This window comes from Trichechus manatus, unplaced genomic scaffold (genome assembly GCF_000243295.1).
Source record: "Trichechus manatus latirostris isolate Lorelei unplaced genomic scaffold, TriManLat1.0 scaffold00035, whole genome shotgun sequence".
NCBI lineage: Eukaryota > Metazoa > Chordata > Mammalia > Sirenia > Trichechidae > Trichechus > Trichechus manatus.
The window spans coordinates 10,419,764-10,439,672 of NW_004443971.1; the positions used below are offsets into that span (position 1 = coordinate 10,419,764).

Consider the following 19,909-nt stretch of genomic DNA (forward strand, 5'->3'; position numbering starts at 1 on the left):
ACTTGGTACAAGGCCCTATACTAAGCACCATAAGGGGACACCAAAAAGTATAATTGCCAGGGGCTTTGAAGAGAATTTGAGTCAGTGGTTTTTCATGACGATGTGGAGTTTGTGTGCAGTTGGAGAGAAGAGGCCACATGAGAGGGGAGGAACAGCATAATGCCCAGAGCGCGTGTGAAGATCAGTAAGGACAACAGTCAGGTTGAAGCAGGTGGTTCATTTTGGGAATAGGAGGGTGATAATGTGTAAAGAGAGTTTGGGAACAAATTATAGAGGACCAGAAATGTTAAGAATTTCCATAGAATCCAAATTCTATTATAGACAGTGAGAAGCTACCGAAGGATTTTATTGAAGTGAAGGCTAATAGTTGTGGTGAGACCCTCAGTTGGGGCTAAGAGTTGTGGTGAAACCCTACTGAGAAGAAGAGGGGGTGCCTTCTCACAAATTCATCTTGTACCAGTTTAAACAGAAGCTGCCAGAAGTAGGACAAAGGAAACCTTAGAAATGCTTCCAGGAGCCATGGGGAATCAATATGATGAAGAAAATGATTCTCCAAGTGACTTTGTTTTCCCTCTTCATTTCAGAGGAGTCTTTTCCATAAGTGGGCTAGAGAACCTTACTTGAACTTTTGGATAAGCAGTATGATGTTCTCCAGAATTCAAGAGACCCTAAAGTGGAGACTTGGTAGAAGTAATATGACTTTGGTATTTGAATCCACCAAACCTGGGCTAACCAGGCCTACAAAGCAATGGAAGTAAATTGGCCTGAGGCACCTAGAGTTAGTTACTTTGAGCCTTGTGGGCAGTTCCAGAGTTTGTTGAAGTGTTAGAAATGAGGTCATGCTTCAGTTGTCTGATTGCACCTCTCCTAGTCACACTTGTGGATTGTCTAGCTGGCAAAGTGCAGCCTCCAGGGGTTTTATCTGGCTTTGTCTCCTTTATAGCTTGCTCTTCTTTGCTTTTCCTCTCCTTCCCTCTCTGTTGTCCTCTTCCCTGTTCTCTCAGTCCCCTCTCTGTCCTTGTGTGCTCTAGTACAGTCATTCCTTTAGCATCCCACAGAAGGAACTCTCAGTTGGTTCAAGCTAGTAGGGATCCAGGCATTTCCTTGTTAGTGACAAGTAAGCTCTTTTGTCTTCCCAAGGCTGGGCTGACCCTGGAGACACGTTTACAGATAGCACTTGATGTGGTGGAGGGGATCCGCTTCCTGCATAGCCAGGGACTCGTCCACCGTGACATCAAACTGAAGAATGTGCTGGTAAGTAGAGCTGTCTCCCCAAGATAATACCCTTCCTCTCTGGGTTAGGTGACCTTTTGGAGAGTACATGTAAATGCAAGTTTGGTTATGAGAAAAGACCAGAAGGAAAATAGTAGAGTTAACAGCACAATGGATATACCATCCTCTTGAACTCAAAGTTTGAACTTTACATTCTTGAACTTAAACTTCGGGGGCGTGCACTGAAGATGTTCCTCACTGGTTTTCATCACAGGCCTAGCTTATAATGCTTGAAGTTTTTTTCTCCCAATACTATTTTGGAAAATTTTAAACTTACAGAACAGTTAAAAGACAAGTACTGTGAAGGCCCACGTACCCTTCACTCAGATTCATACTCTCTCTCTTTCTCTGGGGGAAGGGAAAAATATTCCTAAAATTGTAGACTGAAACCTGAGAGGCTTATCTATAGCCAAATAGATTTATTTTCATGGACTTCTAGGGAAGGAAGCTACAGGGACTTCAAGAAGCTCTCCTCAGGTGACTAGAGGACTTCAGCCTTCCTGGTTATCAGCTTCCTGCCTTGCGGTGTGGAGGTTGGGGGAGAATCAGGAGCTGAAATGCTTCCCTCAGTATCCTTCCAGGGACCTTCACTTACTCATTCTTCAAAGATTTACCGAGGTCCTGATATGTGCTAAGCACTATGTTCAGTGTCTGAAGTACAAAGACGAGAAAGACAGCTTCTGCCATCAGGTTGCTCATAGTGTGGGGAGGAAGACAGTAATGGGAACAAATCTAGAGACAGGCAGGTTGGAGGCAGGATTTACTAAGTACCTGCTTTTTCAGTTTGTCTAAACTGAGTGCCGTGTGCAGGATCGGAGACAGGGTGACTCTTGCCTTGCTTTGTTGGCAGCTAGACAAGCAGAACCGTGCCAAGATTACTGACTTAGGATTCTGCAAGCCGGAGGCTATGATGTCAGGCAGCATTGTGGGGACCCCAATCCATATGGCCCCTGAACTTTTCACAGGTAAGGCTGGAGGGCAGAGAGTGGGTTTGGACAGGGCTTGGTACTTTAACCCCGAGTGCTACCCCTAGGGCTAAGTATTATCCCCTAGTACTATGGCAGGTCTGGCACAGGCAAGGGAGAAACGAGAACAGGGGAAACCTAAGACAAGTAGGGGGGCAGGAGAAGGGGCAAAGGGTGAGGGAAAAAATAGAGAAGTGCCAGTGGCAGTCACCAGCTATTCTTTTGGATGCCTCTCTGGGATATTAGTGCCATAAATTGCCATAATCAACCAATTATTTCATCATAAAATACTGATTGAATAATAACTCGCAGTTGGTTAGATAATAGGGAGTTGTCCACTACCATTAAAGAAGTTAACATTGACATAGAGATATCATATTAAGAGAGGTAAAATAATTAGGGAGCAGTATAAGACAGTGGGTGATTAAGTGCTAAATTATGTGCTACATGAAGTACCGTCAGTATTCAGAAAAGGCATAAATGAAGGTTGAAATGTTTGATGATTTTGTGGTAGAGTTGAGATTTGGGGGAGAACTTGAGTCAGGCTGGGACAAATTGGTCGGTAGGAAGGGAACTCATTTATTAAGTAGATTTTTTAAGCTAGGCTTTGTGGGTATGTTGTTTCATATATTTTGTTTCATTTACTCCTCACAATTCTATGATGATGATGCATTTTTATGTCAACTTACGGATAAAGAAGTTGAGGCCAGATTGATGAAGAAACCTAGCCCAAAACATTGAGCTAGAAAGAAGTGGAGCTGGGATTTGAATCTAAAGCTTTCTGTTTCCAAAATCCAAACATTTATCTTGAAGGAGAGAAAATACTGGAGGCTGGGGAGACCAGTTGGTGGTGGTTGTCTGCAGGACTAAGTTGGTAGTGCTGAAATAGAAAAAAACGTGACAGATTTGAGATCAGTTCAAGAATGGGCAGGATTTTTTATTCACTTGATGTGGGTGAGGAACAGAAAGGAAGGACTAAAAGATGACTCCAAGGTTTTGAGCCTGAGTGGATGGAGAAGGTTGTACCATTGTCAGGGAAGATGAAAAGGTAATTGCAGGTCAGTCATTAATATTGATAAGAGTTAAACCTAGCAAAATGCTTACATTTCTCTGGTTGGCCTTGTACACAAGTTTCCCCCCAATCTGAGTGATACACATAAGGATTAGGAGTTCAGCTGGATAGCTATAGCCTTACCCAGATATGAACCAAGTAGACAGTTACCATGTTTTTCTTTCTTTAGATTTACTTTTTCAAAAAAAATCTCTATTCCCACTGCTCCTGTTCTTTTTGGCTACTTCATGTTTAAGTTCCTTTCACTGTTTCGCCTGCAGTGCACCTGCACTAAACAAGGGGCACAGCGGACACATTCTACCTCCATTGCTAACTGCGTGGTAAGGATCAGCATGAATCCATTTCCAATAGTGTGGACTTGGATCCAGTCCTCACCTCTCCACTTCTCCATCCTTGTCAGCCTCTCACGCCACTCAGAGCTAGGTCAGAGCTCACACATTAGATGGATGCCATCTTTGAGACCAGCTGCACATGCAGCGTTTCTCAGACCCTAGCCACCCAGAGCTAGGTCAGAGCTCACACGTTAGAAGGGCCCCTTCTTTCAGACTGCCAAACAGGTGGACGCCAGCTCCTGCTGGCTCTCACTGCCCCTGTGGGTTCGTTAATTCACTGAATGACTCACAGAATTCATGGAGGAACACCATACTTATGGCTACAGATTTATTACAACCAAAAAGGATACAAAGAAACACATAGGGTGAGGTCTGGAAGGGGTCACAGCGTGGAGCTTCCATGTCCCAAAGAGGGGCACGCCACCCCTCCTATGCATGGTTACCAACCAGCAAGCCCCATCTATACCTCAGGGTTCAGGGAGCTTATGGGCGTCCCCAGGTGGCCATGATAGATTACCTCATGCCTTCTGAGGCTCAGGCAGCATCGGGCCCTCTGGTGTCTCTCTTTGGTCAGCCCCACTCATTAGCCTCAGGTGTTGGTACAGTGCTGTGAACGAAGGCCAAATTGCTTCTTACAAGGTATTTCCACATTTCGCACCACCCTACTGCTGTCAGAATAATCTTTCTAAAGCATCTTATTCATGTCACCCCCTGCTGTAAAACGTAAATGACTTCCCATTGCTTACTAAATTCAGACTCTTGTGTCTGACTTTAAAAATCTTTATTCTGGTTCCAATCCACCCACCCACCTGTATTTCCCAACTTTCTGTCCCTACTATGACCTCTCTGGATTTATTTTTTTGACTGTTCCATAAAGTAAAAAGGCTGATTTCCCTTCTCCTTATCAAGTTCTAGGCAGTAGCTAGTTCTTGCCAACACCTAGCTTTGACCTCCCAGTGCCATAGTTTTTTGTACCGTGAAACGGGCGTTATAAATATGCCCCACCTCCATGACAGCGTTGTTATGAGAACGGATGTTGAAAGCTTTAGACAGAATGGATAAGGACCTTTGCAGATGCAAGGTGGCAGCGCTGCTGTTGCCTGCCTCTCTCTCACTCACTGCTTTTCCTTCTTGCTGTAGGAAAGTATGACAATTCCGTAGATGTCTACGCTTTTGGGATTCTTTTCTGGTATATATGCTCAGGCTCTGTCAAGCTCCCTGAGGCATTTGAGAGGTGTGCCAGCAAAGACCACCTCTGGAACAATGTGCGGAGAGGTAAGAGGGCTGAGCCCTACTTGTCTTACTTACTCCCTGGTGAGAGCCGTGAGGTTGGGTACTGCAGCAGGGGCTTCCTGCCTCCTTTTGCAGCCACGACCCAGCAGGACCACACACACACTTCATCCCCCCTTGGAATCAAGAAAACATTGAAGTCACACTTTTGCTTCCAGGCAGCATTGCATTTAAATGTTTCAAAAAGGCAATACAGTCATACATGCCTTTTTTTCTTTAGAATTTCCAGTTCTTCAGCTTCCTATGCCAGTGTGTTCCAGTTTTTCATCAGTGTTACTGTTAGGTTCTAACCTAGATTTTTGCAATGGAAGTCAAAACTCATTGCATCTTCAGCATGCTGAGCTCCAGCTGGATAATCAGCCTGTCAGCTGGTCATGCCTCTTCGTTACATTGGTCTCCCTCTTACTAAGTCTGGTCTTATTTCCATGCTCCTTCCTCTAGGGGCCCGCCCAGAACGTCTCCCTGTGTTTGATGAGGAGTGCTGGCAGTTGATGGAAGCCTGTTGGGATGGTGACCCCTCTCAGAGGCCTCTTTTGGGCATTGTCCAGCCCATGCTCCAGGGCATCATGGACCGGCTATGCAAGTCAAATTCTGAGCGGCCAAACAGAGGACTAGATGACTCCACTTGAAAGCAAAGAAGAGGCCATTCTCTCTTACTCTCTAGTTCTTCCCTTTCCCCCAACCTTTTGGCCATGGGGAAAGTTTGACATTTATTCAGTACATGGAGCTCTTGAGGGATTGGTGCTTGCTGGGCAACTTGAGACCTTCCCAAGCAAAGATGACTCTTGGATAGCGAAGAGTTAGATGGCTGTTTGAGCATATTTGGCAGTTCACCGATGTCCCAAGCTGTCCCGTTAGTGAAAGATTGTCTCGGTCATGTGTAAAAGCTGACAAATGGGATGGTCTGGCCTTAGAATTGATAAGGAGGCAAATCTTACCATCATCTGCTCACTGTATATGTTTCTTTCCAAGATACCAGGTGGACACTGCAGTGGCGATAGTATTAGAAACTCATTGCCATGACTTCCACAGTTTGATTCCATTCAGTGGTCAGAACCCTTAGAAAATTTGAGCTTAGTTCTGTGGTTGTGAGAACATAGAGACAACAAAAATAATGTGTGGGTGCTTGGTTCCTGCTGTCTGCAACCAGAGGTCTCAGGTCACAAAAGAAGCCCCTCTGTCCCTCAAGGCACCAGTGTGTTTACACTTGTAGGATCACATATCCCTGGTTTCTGGGGGTGGGTTTCACAGTTACATCACCAAGAGGCAAAAAAAAGAAAAAAAGAAAAAAAGGCATATATGTATGTATGTGTATAAGCTATTGGATTTTGAGTTACTGCTAAACCCAGAACAGAACAGAATCTGTTCCTCTACTCTTGGGTCTTGTTTTTCTTTCTGGTTTTGTTCTCAAGGTGGGGAAGCTGCAGATAACATGGTACCTGGGGGTGAGTGTCTGAGCAAAACTGACCCACTTTTGAAGTATCTGGTGAGACCTGAGAAGCTGGCAAGATCTGGAAGCCCTGGGCTCCATACAAATCTACTGGAAGATACCAGTTTGTTTTCACAACTTAACAAAATCAGAAACTCTTTATTTTTGAATCTAACACACTGACATTTTAAAAACTTGATCAATGAGCTTTTTAACCAAGGTTTCTGCTGCAATTTGTCCCTTCTCTTTACCTTATTTTAAATATAATTTGTTAGAAGAAAAAAAAAGAACGAGACAAAAGGGAACAGTCTCTTAGTTCTGTGTGTGTACACCTTACCCTGTGTGTGTGTACCTTACCCTGTGTGTTGGTGTCTGGGAAGGTTCTCTTCCCTTTGCAGTTGGGAGGAGGGATGCTAGTCTTTTGGAGAGTTTGTCATGAAGTATACATGAGAGAAATTCTGATTCCTGTCACAGGAAGGCGTATAATTTAAACACTGGTTTAAATGTTTGACTTCAAGCCTTCCTCAACCAAACTGGTCCATTAGATTTAGAAAAACAGGCAGGCAAAGGAGGAGTAGGCAGTGGAGGTGAGCAGCCTCCATCTATTTGCCTAATCCCCAGGAAGTGTGATGTGGCCCATGTGGCCAGCCCCACAGTATGGGAAACAGGTCCCCGAACAAGATGGGATTTTCCAGAGTCGTGCCAGAATGGCCATCTCTTGAATATTAACAGTGTCAGTGGAGTCTAAGAAATTTTTCATAGAATCTTTAAAACTTAGTTGAACTCTTTGGCTGTCCTGGGCTCTAATTATGATATGTTAGAGTGTGGCAGCCCCCTAAACATTTGAGGCCTTCAGAAACTGCAGGGATAAAAACCTTTTCCCTTGCAAAGGATGAAGTGACCGATCTTTGAGCTCTGTAGGGTAGAGCCTTGTTTTGGTGGAATGCTCAGTACACTTCTTAGAATTTTTAATACCTACTAGCTATACTTTAAGTCACTCTATTCTTGTCAGCATTAATTCGTTGTCCTTCTGGGGACAATGATGGGACTTCCAGGAAGCCAGGTTTCAGGTAGGAAAGATGAGTAGTCTCTACTTGTGAAAAATAATAAAAAAGGAAAATCAGTATAAGTCTTTTCTGTTTGAAATCTCAAGAAAAGCCTTACATAGTTCCTCTTTTCAGAGTTTCTTTTAGCTCTGGTTATAATTAGAAGTCTCTGCTCCCTTATGGAGACCACATTCCTAACATTCTTTGGAAGTCTTAACTCCTACCTCCATTCACACTTGGGAGGTTACGTTTCCCCCCACCCAGAGTCCCATTTCAGTTTATTCCCTGTGGCTTAGTCTGCTCTCAGATACCAGTTTTCTAGCAGATTCCCCACATTTTTTGCCCAGGGTAAGGGAGTTAGGGAGGGGTTAACGCTAAGTAAGAAGAGTAGTTGTGTTATAGTTCATTTAAGAAGTATTCCGAAAAAAGGTGCAAATTATTGCTAAAAGTCTCCAGGCCAGCCAAAGTCCACATAGGGCTGTTTGGGGGTGTTATTTAAACACTCAGCAGGCTGAGTGCAGGAATACATGTGTTATGTATGTATATTTGCTTTTGTTTTATAACATTGTCAGCTAATTTTGGACTCTTTGTTCCTTGGCACCCATTATTACTAAAGTGATGGAATGCCGTGAAATGTACTGTATTGTGTATTACTTGGGAAGACACTAGATATTCAAAGAAATCTGGTGGCACTTGGGCTATGGAGGACTCAGCATAGCCAAAGTCCTGAAGAGTTTACCTGCTACCTGTGGTTGTACACACTTCCAAGTGGTGAGGTAAGGTGGCTGGGGGAGGAAAGTGGATGGCATCATGACAGAATCACCCTTACCGTGTGCTACCCTTGTAATCAACTTGATTAGGGTACTTTACCCCAGCGAGAAAATGACCACCTGGCCATTTTTAATGCCCTTGAAGTCAGGTCACTCATTTCGCTTCAGAAATCTGAAGCGGTGTTGGTGGCGCCTGGGGCGGCCGAATGACTGACCTGTGCCTAGGTAGCTGGTGGCATGGTCAGCCTGGCTCTGGTGAGGAATGTTCAGTGTGGCCAAGGTGTCCACAGCCATGACCTAGTTCCCTTGATCCTCCACTGAGAATGGCTCATTGACCGAGCAAGCCTTTCACTTCTCTGGGAAGGAGGACTATGCTGGTTGTTCCCAGACCAAAGAGAGTCACTTTTGACTCCATCAGCTTCAGGGGGACAGAGCCCAGGCAGCAGCTTCTCCTAATTTTTAAACACTAAAATTCAAGGAAACAGTGGCAGAAAGGTTCCGCCACCACCAGGGTTAGAATCAGGGCAATGGTGCACCTCTCGACTAGTACCTGTCAGCTCTCAGAGGGATTGGAACTTTCTTTTCCTGAGGGGGGAAGTAGTTTGGGGTGGCAGGGCTGTAACGTGGTAACTGCACTGAATGACACTTTATACGTTGGCTTGTTGAGTGCTGAGAAGCAGAGAGGGGGTGGTGGTTACAGTAGCACTTTGGGGAATAGGGGCGCCCTCTGGCCTTGCCTTGGAGGGATGGCATGCTTGGTATTCCTTTTGACTAATCATGGAAATGCCAAAGCCTGTGTCGCATCAGAGCGGGATTCACAGCCCTGGAAGAGTCCATTGCCAAGAGAGTATTTTTTTTCCTTGACTTTTCTAAAGCTTGATTTGCTGGATCAAATAACCTACCTTTCCTTTAAAAGGAAAAAAGGAGGAGTGGATTTATCCTTCTTGGGCAACGTCGGGGTAAGGAAGGAGTGACCTTGAGAAATCTTTGTATTGCAGACGTCCTTGGGGATTTCTAGTAGCCCTACTGTTCTTAAAGGGTTTTATTGTTAACTTCTGCTTTGTTATCATCCGGCCCACCTGAGGGGATGGTGGAGACTGTGTGTGAACACCTGGCATTGGGGAGGCCACTTTGTCCAGAGGGTTGAAAAGAAAATTGATCTGGACAGCTTGTTGTCTTTTGTCTTCATGTAATTTTTTTTTGTTTGTTTTAAAGGACTAATGTTTATTATAGTGTTAAATAAAGATGTAACATACTAAGTGTGTAGAATAAAAGTGCAATAACAGAAGAAAACCTGGGACAAACTTCAGTCCTTATCCTCTCCCATCTGAAACTACCTGGCTCTTTCTGTGATACTGTTACAGCAGGACCATGTTAATTGTATTTTTAAGAGATGCGACTATGGGTTAAGTCTTCATTTAGTGTAATTTTCAATGGTTGGGTTTGGTTTTCTAGACTATTCCGTATACTTGTTGGGATGCACAGATACCAGATGTGCTGTGTAATAAAGATCACATTAACGTCTTAGGTTTGCGTCTGTTTGGCTTTGAGTTTCCTTTATCGCACTGCCTGTGTTAACAGGATGATCCCCACCTATTTCACTGCATTTCCACTGTGACCAGTGCAGTCAGATGTCTTTTTAATTTGCCTTAGGAGCCACTGACAAAGCTTGTTACTCCTCCATAAAGGACCTCCCAGCCATGATAATTGCTCTGGGTCTCTGGGTACTTTACATTACCACTACTACAGGTAGGGTGGGGCAGGGGGGTGAAAGGGAAGGTGGGACAGCAGAGAAGGGAGCAAAGTAAGCTGGATGGAGCAAGCAGTTTGTGCTCAACTATTAACAAAAAGGTTGGTTCGAATTTACCCAGTGGCTCTGCAGAAGAAAGCCTGGTGATCTGCTTCCATAAAGATTACAGTCAAGAAAACCCTGTGGAGCTCATTTCTACTCTAACACATGGGGTCACTGTGAGTCAGAATCAACTCAACAGCCACACGGTGGGTTTGATGTTTTTGTGTGTGTGTTTTTGTTTGTTTGTTTTGGGTTCATACCCATCCCTCCGGCTTCGTTTCAGCACAAACTTGCAGCATTCTGAGTGAGGATGTATACCAGCCTAACTGCATTTAGAATATTTGAATTTTCTATTTAGGCTCACCCCACTGTTCACATTTGCTTGCTCAGCAATGTCTGACAGGCACCATCGAAGACCACTGCCAGGAGAGCATACACACCACATACCAGCTGGCATTGAGTTGACCTCAACTCATAGTAACCCCATGTGTGTCAGAGGAGAACTGTGCTCCATAGGGTTTTCAATGGCTGATTTTTCAGAAGTAGATCACCAGACTTTTCTTCCGAGGTACTTCTGGATGGACTCTGACCGCGAAGCTTTCAGTTAGCAGCCAAGCGCATTTACCGCTTACACCACCCAGAGACTTTGCCAGGAAAGCAGCACTCTGTGAATGTCAGCACCAGTCAAGCCTCCTGCTCCCACGGGGTGTTTGCTTTATTTTGGTTTGGTTACCATATCATGTCGGACTTGTGTTCATCTGGCCTGAGTTCCTTTTTGCTATTTATTGCTTGTGATTGGAGTGCAACACAAGGTTGACCAGGAGATGCCAGCATATCTTAACTGTTCATGCGTTTGAGTTTCTTAAAGGAAAAGGTGAAGTTTCAGCCTATTGTTAGTTGCCATTGAGTCGATTTGGACTCACAGTGACTCCTACACAATCATTTAATGCAGATAAGCCTCTTACACTTGTGAAACTCTTTCATTTGTCACCCTCTACTAACTCTAGTCACCCTTCACAGTTAAACATAGCCCATCTTATAAGCATATAGTCTGTATTCTCTTAGTATATAATTCAGTGTAACTGAGTTCCCTTAACCCCTTCTTTTACCATTATTACTTTGGAGAATGCACATTTTTAGACTGGGCATACTTTTTCCAAGAATGCATCCCTCAGCAAGCTTGTCGCTTGAGTAGGGCAACTGGGGTGACCTCCCTGGTTCTGTATGTGGGTGAGCCTTAGGGGAGAGAAGCCACCAAATGGTGTACCTTGTTCCCTTTCTGAACATTATTAAATTCAACTTCAAAATTTCTGCCTTTAGCAGAGTCCTAAGGAGTCAACGAAGTGCTAATTGGATAGCCTCTGTCTTAGGCTGGGTTCCCTAGTGAAACAAAACCAGTGAAGTGTATGTATAAATATATACAGAGAGATTTATTTCAAGGAAATGGCTCACGCAGTTGTGGAGGCTGGCAAGTCCCAAATCCATGAGTCTGGCGGCAGGCTAGAGGCTTCTCCTGACTCAAGCGGTTGCAGGGACTGACAAACCCAAAATCTGCAGGTCAGGCAGCAGGCTACTGACTCATGGGGTTGCAGGAGCTGGCTGAATCCAAAATCTGCAGGTCAGGTGGTAGGCTGAAGGCTTCTCACATCCCAAGAACCGGAGGTCAGACGATGACAAGACAAACGCAGGATCTAGAGAGCTTTGCCAGAACATCTGTTTATATCATAGATGCAGGTCATACCCACAAGGAAAACTCCTCTGCCAGCTGATGGCTGCTCACATCAGATCACAAAATGGGAGGTGATTACATAGGGTCTGCCAAACCACTGAGAATCATAGCCTAGCCAGGTTGACATACAACATTAACCATCACTGCCTCCTTTCAAGCGTAGTTATCATGGGTGGCCATGTGCTGGTTGAGGCTTCTCAAGGCCCTTCTAGGGATGGCCCTGTTCCTTAGTATATTCTAAAGGTAGCATTTCAAACCAGTGGAAAAAAATAGGCTATCTGATAAAACTGACTATCCATATGAGAAAAGAGTTTTTTTAATTTAAAATTTTGTTGTTGAGATACACACAGCAAAACATACACCAATTCAGCAGTTTCTACATGTGCAACTCAGTGACACGGATTACATTCTTCGAGTTGTGCAACCTTTCTCACCCTCATTTTCTGAGTTGTTCCTCCCACATTAACATTAACTCAGTACCTCCTAAGGTTCCTGTCTAATCTTTCAAGTTGCTGTTATCAATTTGATCTCATATAGATAGTCCTTAAAAGAACATAATGCTCAAGGCAGACATTTTTTACTAGTTAAGCTAAACTATTGTTTGGTTTTAAGAAGATCTTGGGTATTTTTGGTCTAAGATTTAAAGATTATCTCAGGGCAATAGTTTCAGGGGTTCATCCAGCCTCCATGGGTCCAGAAAGTCTGGAGTCTGTGAGAATTTGAAATTCTGTCTGCATTTTACCCCTTTTGATCAGGATTCCTCTATGGGATCCTTGATCAAAATGTTTAGTAATGGTAGCCAGGCACCATCCAGTTCTTCTGGTCTCATGATAAAGGTGGCAGTTCATGGAGGCAATTAGCCACACATTCCATATCCTCCTCCTATTCTTGACTCTCCTTCCTCTGTTGCTCCAGGTGAATAGAGACCAATTGTGCCTTGGATGGCCACTTGCAAGCTTTTAAGACCCCAGGCACCCTAGGAGGTAGAACAGAAGCACTAAACATGTTATTAGGCCAACTGGTATGTCCCATGAAACTATGACCTTAAACCTCCAAACCAAGGAGCCAAATCCCATGAGGTGGTTTGGTTGTACATAAACAGCCTCAGCCTCAGCCTCAGCAGCTTCTCTCTCTTTTTGTTTCTGTCGTTGTTGTAACTATATCACACAACTTTCTCCAATTCAACTTTTTACAGGTGTTGAGCTTCTTGACAGCAATTACAATAATCAGCTTTGCAAACCTACCCTTAATCAATGAGATTTTTCCATCACTGTTAGCACTTCCCTTTCCCCCCTCCCTCCAGCCCTTTGTTGTTGTTAGGTGCCTTCGAGTTGGTTCTGACTCATAGCGACCCCATGTATAACAGAAAACGAAACCCTGCCCAGTCCTGTGCTATCCTCACAATCGTTACGCTTGAGCCCACTGTTGCAGCCACTGTGTCAATCCATCTCATTGAGGGTCTTCCTCTTTTTCACTGACCCTTTACTTTACCAAACATGACGTCCTTCTTCAGGGACTGGTCCATATTGATAACATGTCCAAGTATGTGAGACGAAGTCTCACCATCCTTGCTTCTAATGAGCATTCTGGCTGTACTTCTTCCATGACAGATTCGTTCGTTCTTCTGGCAGTCTATCGTATATTCAGTATTCTTCGGGAACACCATAATTTGAAGGCATCAATTCTTCTTCGGTCTTCCTTATTCATTGTCCAGCTTTCACATGCATATAAGGCGATTGGAAACACCATGGCTTGGGTCAGGCACAACTTAGTCCTTAAAGTGGCATCCTTGCTTTTTAACACTTTAATGAGGTTTTTCGCAGCAGATTTGCCCAATGGAATGCATCGTTTGATTTCGTGACTGCAGCTTCCATTGGCATTGATTGTGGATCCAAGTAAAATGAAATCCTTGACAACTTCAATCTTTTCCCTGTTTATCATGATGTTGTTTATTGGTCCAGTTGCAAGGATTTTTGTTTTCTTTATGTTGAAGTGTAATCCATACTGAAGGCTGTGGTCTTTGATCTTCATCAGTGCTTCAAGTCCTTTTCACTTTCAGCAAGCAAGGTTGTTTGTCATCTGAATATCGCAGGTTGTTAATGAGTCTTCCTCCAATCCCGATGCCATGTTCTTCTTCGTATAGTCCAGCTTCTGGGATTATTTGCTCAGCATACAGATTGAATAAGTATGGTGAAAGGATACAACCCTGATGCACACTTTTCTTGATTTTAAATCATGCAGTATCTCGAATGACTGCCTCTTGATCTATGCACAGGTTCCTCATGGGCACAATTAAGTGTTCTGAAACTGCCATTTGTCACAATGTTATCCATAATTTGTTATGATCCACACAGTCAAATGCCACCAGCCCCTGGTAACCACTAATAAACTTTGGTCTCTATATGTTTGCCTTTTCTTGTCTTTTTTATATAAGTGAAGTCATACAATATTTGTCCTTTTGTGATTGACTTATTTCACTCAGCATAATGTCTTCAAGCTCCATCCATACTGTAGCATGTGTCAAGATTTTGGAGCCCTGGTGGGACAGTGGTTAAGAGCTTGGCTGCTAACCAAAAGGTCAGCAGTTTGAATCCATCAGCTGCTCCTTGGAAACCCCGTGGGGCAGTTCTGCTCTGTCCTGTGGGCTTGCTATGAGTCAGAATTGACTCGACTGCAGTGGGTTTGGTTTTGGTCAAGACTTCATTTTTCCTACTGACTGAGTAGTATTCCATTGTATGTATGTACCATGTTTTGTTTATCCATTCATCTGTTGGTGGACATTTAGGTTGTTTCCACCTTTTGACTACTGTGAATAGTGCTGCAGTGAACATTGGTGTACAAGTCTCTGTTTGAGTCTCTGCTTTCAAGTCTTGGGTATACACCTAGGAGTGGAATTGTTGGGTAAAAATAAGAGCCTTAACATTATACCAAAAAGAATTCCAATAAGTCAGACGCACACAAAAAAATACTGAATGATCTAAGTTATGTGAAATATCTAGACTAGGCAAATGCATAGAGACAAAAGTAGATTAGTGGGTGCCCAGCTACCACTGCTGACTGTTCTGACCAGGAACACAATAGAAGGTCCTGGATAGAAAGGGAGAAAAACGTAGAACAAAACTCAAATTCCTATAAAAGGCCAGATGACTGGACCAACAGAGACTAGAGGAACCCCCAAGACAATTGCCCTAAAATACTCTTTGAACTTGGAACTGAAGCCACTGCTGGTGGCCCCCTTTCATCCAAATAATAGATTGGCTTATAAAATAAATAATATGACCCGTGAATACTGTGCTCCCCTAACTAATCAACATATGAGACCAAACAGTCAACATTTACCCTGAAACAAAGATGAGAAGCTAAGGAGAGGCAGGGAAGCTAGATTAGTGGAAACAGAACAAACAGAAAGGAAATAATGAAAACGTTGATACATTGTAAAACCAATGTCACCAAACAAGTTGTATAAAAATTGTTAAATGGGAACCTAATTTGCTATGTAAATTTTCACCTAAAACACTATAAACTATTTTTTAAAAAGAATGTATTCATTAGAGAAATTCAATGTAAAATCACAAAAAGAAAAACAAAGTAGATTAGTGGTTACAGGAACTGGGAGGAGGAGGGAGTTGTTATTGCTTAATGGGCACTGAGTTTCTATTTGGAGTGATGAAGAAGTTTTGGAAGTAGATAGTGGTGATGGTTGTACAGCATTGTGAATACGATAATGTCACTGCATTGTACACTTAAGAATGGTTACAATGGCAGATTTTATGTTATATATATTTGCCACAATAAAATTTTTAAAAATTGGGAAAAAAACTATTCCAGGTATATTAATGATCTAAATGTAAAAAAAAATAAAACTATAAAGGCACTAGACACTAGGAGCACACATTGAGTATTTACTGTGTGCCAGGCACTATTGTAAGTGCTTTATTTATACTAAGTCACTTAAGCCTCACTACAACCCATTTTACTGATGAGAAAACTAAGGGCAGAGAGGTAAGTAAGCAGGGTCATACATTGTAAATGGCAGAAATGGGATTTGAACCTAAAAAGTCCAGCTCCAGAGCCTCGGCTTCTTCAACTAACCACTACACCATGTTGCCTCCAGGAGAAAATGTAAGTATCTTCATTTATAGTTAGGGGCAGGGAAAAACTTTCCTGAGCATGATTTGGGACCCAGAAGCCATAAAAAATTACAGAAATTACAATATAAAGATTAAGGACTTACATCCAGCAAAAGACATCAAAACCAAAGTAAAAACAAATCACTAATTTGGAGAGAATAATCACAACATATAGCAGATGAAAGGTTCATAGTCCTGCTATGTGAAGAAGTCAGTAAGAAAAAGTTTCAAATCAAATTTGCTAATAAATATTTGAAATAGATGTCCATTCTCACTAGTAATCAAGGGAATGCATATGAAAACCCAAAAGATACTTCCATCTATCAAATTACTAGAAATAAATAAAAATTTCTATTCATAAGGGCATGGGGAAACAAGTACTGCCCTCTGTTGCTGGTAGGAGGGATATATCCACAAAAGGGTAATTTGGCAGTACCTAAACTTAAATGTTCATATCCTTTGCCCCAGAAATGATTCCTAGGTTGTACCTAATCTACAGAAATATTTGCCTACAAGTGTGCAAAGCTGTGTAAATGTAAGGGTGCTCATTGCAGGATTATTTGTAGCACCAAAACATTGGAGGCAGTGTTAATGTCTGACAAAAGGGGAAGATTAAATTATGGTAACCGTGCCATGGAACACTATGCAGCCATTAAAAGGAGTGACATAGATCTATATATACTGACAGGGAAAGATGCTTATACTATAGCATTGAGTGCAAAATTATATAAAAATATATCTAGTATGACCTTTTTTCTGTTGCAAAAATCCCTTCCATTCCCCATAACCCCAAACTATCTAGAGACCTATTCCACCTCTATATTATGAATAGAAAAAAGTTAGTAAGGATATACTAAGCTGATAACAGTGGTCTCCTAGGGAGAGAGCTTCTAACTTTTAGTGTATTGCTTTTCTGTTGTATTGTTCATGTGCTATGAACATCTATTATTCTCAACATTTACGAAAACCAATTCTGGCTAATTTAGGAGATTGAGAATATATGTTGGAAGGATATTAAGGGCTCACAAAATGGACAGGAAACTGGAAGATCAGGCTCACAGAATCTGTGTAGGAACGTGGGCAGCTCTGGAGCCTACTGCAAAGGCCTCTTCATGGCTGTGATGAATGATCTCTGCCATGAGTCAGCAGCTAGCAGGTTCCATTGGCCGAGAATAGGTCACAGGCCTGTCTCCTAGTTCTGTTGGTTCGGAACTGAGAGGATCTATCCTCTGCCAGATTTCACTGTGAGAAGCAGGCATCTAGATTTGCCTACTTGCATCCAATGGAGAAGATGTAATTCCTGAAAAAGTAATCAAGGAGCAGAGAACATGGACTGTGTGAGGCCAGTTTTTTAAAAAAATGTTGAAACTTGCTTTATGGCCTTTCTCATGGTCAAATTTTCTTAAGTGTTCTATCTGTACATGAAAAAAATGGGTATTCTCTAAATTATTAGGTGCGGGTTCAATATGTGTTAAATCTGATTTATTAAATGGGCTGTTTAAATCTTTTATATTTTTATTTTTAAAAATCTGCAGGTATATTGCACCTTAAAAAGCTAGAAATAGAAATATCATTCGATTCAGCAATTCCACTCCTAGGAGTATATCCTAGAGAAATAAGAGCTGTCACACGAACAGACATGTGCACACCCATGTTTGTTGTAGCATTATTCACAGTAGCAAAAAGATGGAAACAACCTAAGTGCCCATCGACAGATGAGCGGATAAACAAACTATGGTACATACACACAATGGAATATTATACAATGATAAAGAACAACAATGAACTGCAAAATGTCTCACAACATGGATGAATCTGGAGGACATTCTACTGAGTAAAATAAGTCAGTCACAAAAGGAGAAATACTGAATCTGGAGGACATTCTGCTGAGTGAAATAAGTCAATCACAAAAGGACAAATATTGTATGAGACTACTATTATAAAAACCCAAGAGAAGGTTCACACACAGAAAAAAACAATCTTTGATGGTTACGAGGGAAGGAAGGGATGGTATCTTAGGTTGGGTTCTCTAGAGAAGCAAAACCAGTAAAGCGTATAAATATATATATAGAGAGATTTATATCAAAGAAACAGCTCACGTGATTATAGACGCTGGAACGTCCCAAGTCCATGGATTGGGATAGAGGCTTCTCCCAATTCATGTAGCCACAGGGGCTGGCGAACCCAAGATCAGCAGGTTGGAAAGCAGGACTCCACTCATAGGCTGTGAAGATCAATGAATCCCGGGATTGGAAGATAAGCTGATAGCTCAAGTCCCAAGAACTGGAGGCTAGACGAACAGGAGGCAGCCACAGGATCCAGAGTGAGCAGAAAGCCAGAACGTCTACTTATATTCTCATGCAGGCCACACCCCCAAGGAAATTCCCTTGCAACTGATCGGCTACTCACAGCAGACTCAATCATGGGAGTGGTCACATATAAACACTGAGAATCATGGCCCAGCCAAGTTGACACACAATCATCACAGATGGGGAGCGAAAATCACTAACTAGATAGTATACAAGTGTTAACTTTGGTGAAGGGAAAGACAACACACAATACACGGGAAGTCAGCACATCTTGACCAAGGCAAAGCCATAGAAGCTTCTTAGACACATCCAAATACCTTGAGGGACCGAGTTACTGGGGCTGAGGGTGGGAACCATGGTGTCAGAGGAATCTAGGTCAACTGGCATAACATAGTTCATAAAGAAAATGTTCTATATCCTACTTTGGTGAGCAGTGTCTGGGGTCTTAAAAGCTTGTGAGTGGCTGTCTAAAATGCATCTATTGTTCCCATCCCATCCAGAACAAAGGAGAATGAAAAAAACCAAAGACACGTGGAAAATATTAGTCCAAAGGACTAATGGACCACGTGAACCACAGCCTTCACCAGCCTGAGCCTAGAAGAACTACATGGTGTTTGGCTACCACCACTGACTGCTCTGACAGGGATCACAACAGAGGGTCCCAGACAGAGTGGGAGAAAAATGTAGAGCAAAATTCAAATTCACAATAAAAGATCAGACTTACTGGTCTGACAGAGACTGGAGAAACCCCCAAGACTATGGTACCTGGACACCCTGCTAACTCAGAACTGATGCCACTCCCAAAGTCCACCTTTCAGGCAAACATTAGTCCTATAAAACAATAACACACGTGAGGAACGTGCTGCTTAGTTCAATAAAGATTATGAGACCAAATGGGCAACATCTGCCCAAAAGCAAAGACAAGAAGGCAGGAAGGGACAGGAAAACCGGAGGAATGGACACAGGGAACCCGGGGTGGAACCGGAAAGGGGGAGAGTGCTGACACACTGTGGGGATTGCAACAAATGTCACAAAAAAAATTGTGTATAAATTTCTGAACGAAAAACTAATTTGCACTGTAAACTTTCACCTAAGGCATAATAAATTTTTAAAAATAAAAAAGGTATATTGAAATCTCCCACTACTTTAGTGGATTTGTTGATTTTTCCATTATTCTATTAACTGACACATTCAAATTGTGGAACTTGAATATTGAATATACTGTGGACTGCCAGAAGAACAAACAAATCAGTCTTAGAAGAAATGCAAACAGAATGCTCCTTAAAAGCAAGGATGGCAGGGATGGCTCTCTTAATTTGGACATGTCATCAGGAAAGACCAATCATTAGAAATGACATCATGTTTTGTAGAGGGTCAGGGCACTAAGGAAGAGCTTGCAGCAGCTAATGTCCTCAACGCCCTGGCCCTGGGGTGAAAGAATAGCTGTGGAAGAAGGGCTTGCTGGACCAGAAGCTGAGGTGAGGAATGCAGGCCTGGGCAGGGAGGGGAGTCTGAGGATGCTGCAAAGGTGTTCACAAGCTGTAGAGTTGGAAGAGGGCACCAGCTGGAGCAGAGTTGCCCCAAGAGGAATCTTTTCCCTCCCCAGACACGGAGGGTGGATGGCTCTTGGCTGGACGACACTGCAACCTGGATCCAGAAGAAACAATCTGCAGGACAAGAAGGGCCTGGTAGAGCGGAGGGTGAGGGCTCTGGGCAAATTGAGGAGGTATCCATTTTTCTCTGGTGGGCCTGGCGAGCTGGGGGAGGCAGGAG

The 19,909-nt window shown here is 42.9% G+C and overlaps 1 protein-coding gene across 1 annotated transcript in view; it reads left to right on the top strand.

Annotated features, from left to right (window-relative positions):
* DSTYK (dual serine/threonine and tyrosine protein kinase) overlaps positions 1–6,209 on the top strand; it is a 49,000-nt gene extending 42,791 nt beyond the window's left edge. Inside the window, exons 10-13 of the mRNA XM_004375232.3 lie at positions 1,141–1,254; positions 2,123–2,237; positions 4,782–4,916; positions 5,373–6,209. Coding sequence (XP_004375289.1) covers positions 1,141–1,254; positions 2,123–2,237; positions 4,782–4,916; positions 5,373–5,560 — 552 coding nt within the window. The 3' untranslated portion in view covers positions 5,561–6,209. The remainder of the gene's footprint in view (positions 1–1,140; positions 1,255–2,122; positions 2,238–4,781; positions 4,917–5,372) is intronic.
* Positions 6,210–19,909: the final 13,700 nt, after the last annotated feature.